Raw genomic sequence first — 1,490 nt, forward strand, 5'->3', positions numbered from 1 at the left:
TGTTGTGGGGGGGGGGGGACCGGGGTTGGGTGAGCGCGAGAGCTCAGGAGGGCAGTGTGCAGGGAGCAAGAGAGAGAAAGGAGCGCGCGCCTTCCAGCCTGACTCGGTGACCTCCCCGTCAGAGACCCACGTCATGGTCCCATTCGACGGCACGACCCCGGCCGGGCCCGAGGTGCCGCAGTACTTCACGCCGTTGACGATGAGGTAGTCCCAGAGGCAGTTCGCGCCGGACTCGCAGCCGTAGTACTCGCATCCCTCCACGTCAAACTCCACATCAAAGGCGATCACGTCCAGCTCGACCGGCGGCACGTTGTAGATGGTGCAGTTCTTGAGGTTCGGGTAGTCGTTCGGGAAGTTGGGCGAGGTGGCGCACGAGCCGCCGTCGGTGATCAAACACGGGCCGGTGGCGCAGACGTCGCCGAACGGGCATGGCGGTAGGGACGGCGGCGGCGGCAGGGACGGCGGCGACGGCAGGGACGGCGGCGACGGCGGCAGGGACGGCGGCGGCGGCAGCGACGGCGGCGGCGGCAGCGACGGCGGCGGCGGCGGCAGCGACGGCGGCGACGGCGGCAGGGACGGCGGCGGCGGCAGGGACGGCGGCGGCGGCAGCGACGGCGGCGACGGTGGCGACGGCGGTGGGGAGGGAGGCCTCGCAGCCCAGCAGACCTATAGGAGCGGGTGGGGGGTAGGGGCTGGACACCAGGGCTGGCTGTGCGCGAGAGCTGAGGATGGGCAGTGTGCAGGGAGCAAGAGAGAAAGGAGAGCGCGCCTTCCAGCCAGACTCGGTGACCGAACCGTCAGAGACCCACGTCATGGTCCCATCCGACGGCACGACCCCGGCCGGGCCCGAGGTGCCGCAGTACCTCACGCCGTCGACGACGAGGTAGTCCCAGATGCAGTTTGCGCCGTTCGGGACCTCCACGTCAAAGGCGATCACGTCCAGCCCGGCCTGCGGCAGGCCGTAGAGGGTGCAGCCCTTGAGGTTCGGGTAGTCGTTCGGGAAGTTGGGCGAGGTGGCGCACGAGCCGCCGTCGGTGATCAAGCACAAACCGCTGGCGCAAACGTCGCCGAACGGGCATGGCGGTAGGGACGGCGGCGCCGGCAAGGACGGCGGCGACGGCAGGGACGGCGGCGGCGGCAGGGACGGCGGCGGCAGGGACGGCGGCTGCGCAGCCCAGCACACCTGGAATAGGGAGGGGGGGGGGGGGGGGACCGGGGTTGGGTGAGCGCGAGAGCTCAGGAGGGCAGTGTGCAGGGAGCAAGAGATGCAGAGAAAGGAGCGCGCGCCTTCCAGCCAGACTTGGTGACCGAACCGTCAGAGACCCACGTCATGGTCCCATTCGACGGCACGACCCCGGCCGGGCCCGAGGTGCCGCAGTACCTCACGCCGTTGACGAGGAGGTGGGCGTAGGGGCAGATCGCGCCGGACTCGCAGCCGCAGCAAGCCGTCGCCGGGGCAGTTCACGTCAAAGGCGATCACGTCCAGCCCG

The 1,490-nt window shown here is 70.7% G+C and overlaps 1 protein-coding gene across 1 annotated transcript; it reads right to left on the reverse strand.

The window, feature by feature from the left end:
* Positions 1 to 111: 111 nt before the first annotated feature.
* Positions 112 to 1,332, reverse strand: EMIHUDRAFT_257383 (hypothetical protein; the record flags this gene model as incomplete). The annotated part of the gene is made up of 3 exons (XM_005763885.1): positions 112 to 327; positions 701 to 1,052; positions 1,301 to 1,332. Coding segments are annotated over 3 exons (600 nt in total), but the record flags the coding sequence as incomplete, so codon positions are not given.
* Between the last annotated feature and the right edge of the window lie 158 nt (positions 1,333 to 1,490).

Source organism: Emiliania huxleyi (genome assembly GCF_000372725.1).
Source record: "Emiliania huxleyi CCMP1516 unplaced genomic scaffold EMIHUscaffold_6110, whole genome shotgun sequence".
NCBI lineage: Eukaryota > Haptophyta > Isochrysidales > Noelaerhabdaceae > Emiliania > Emiliania huxleyi.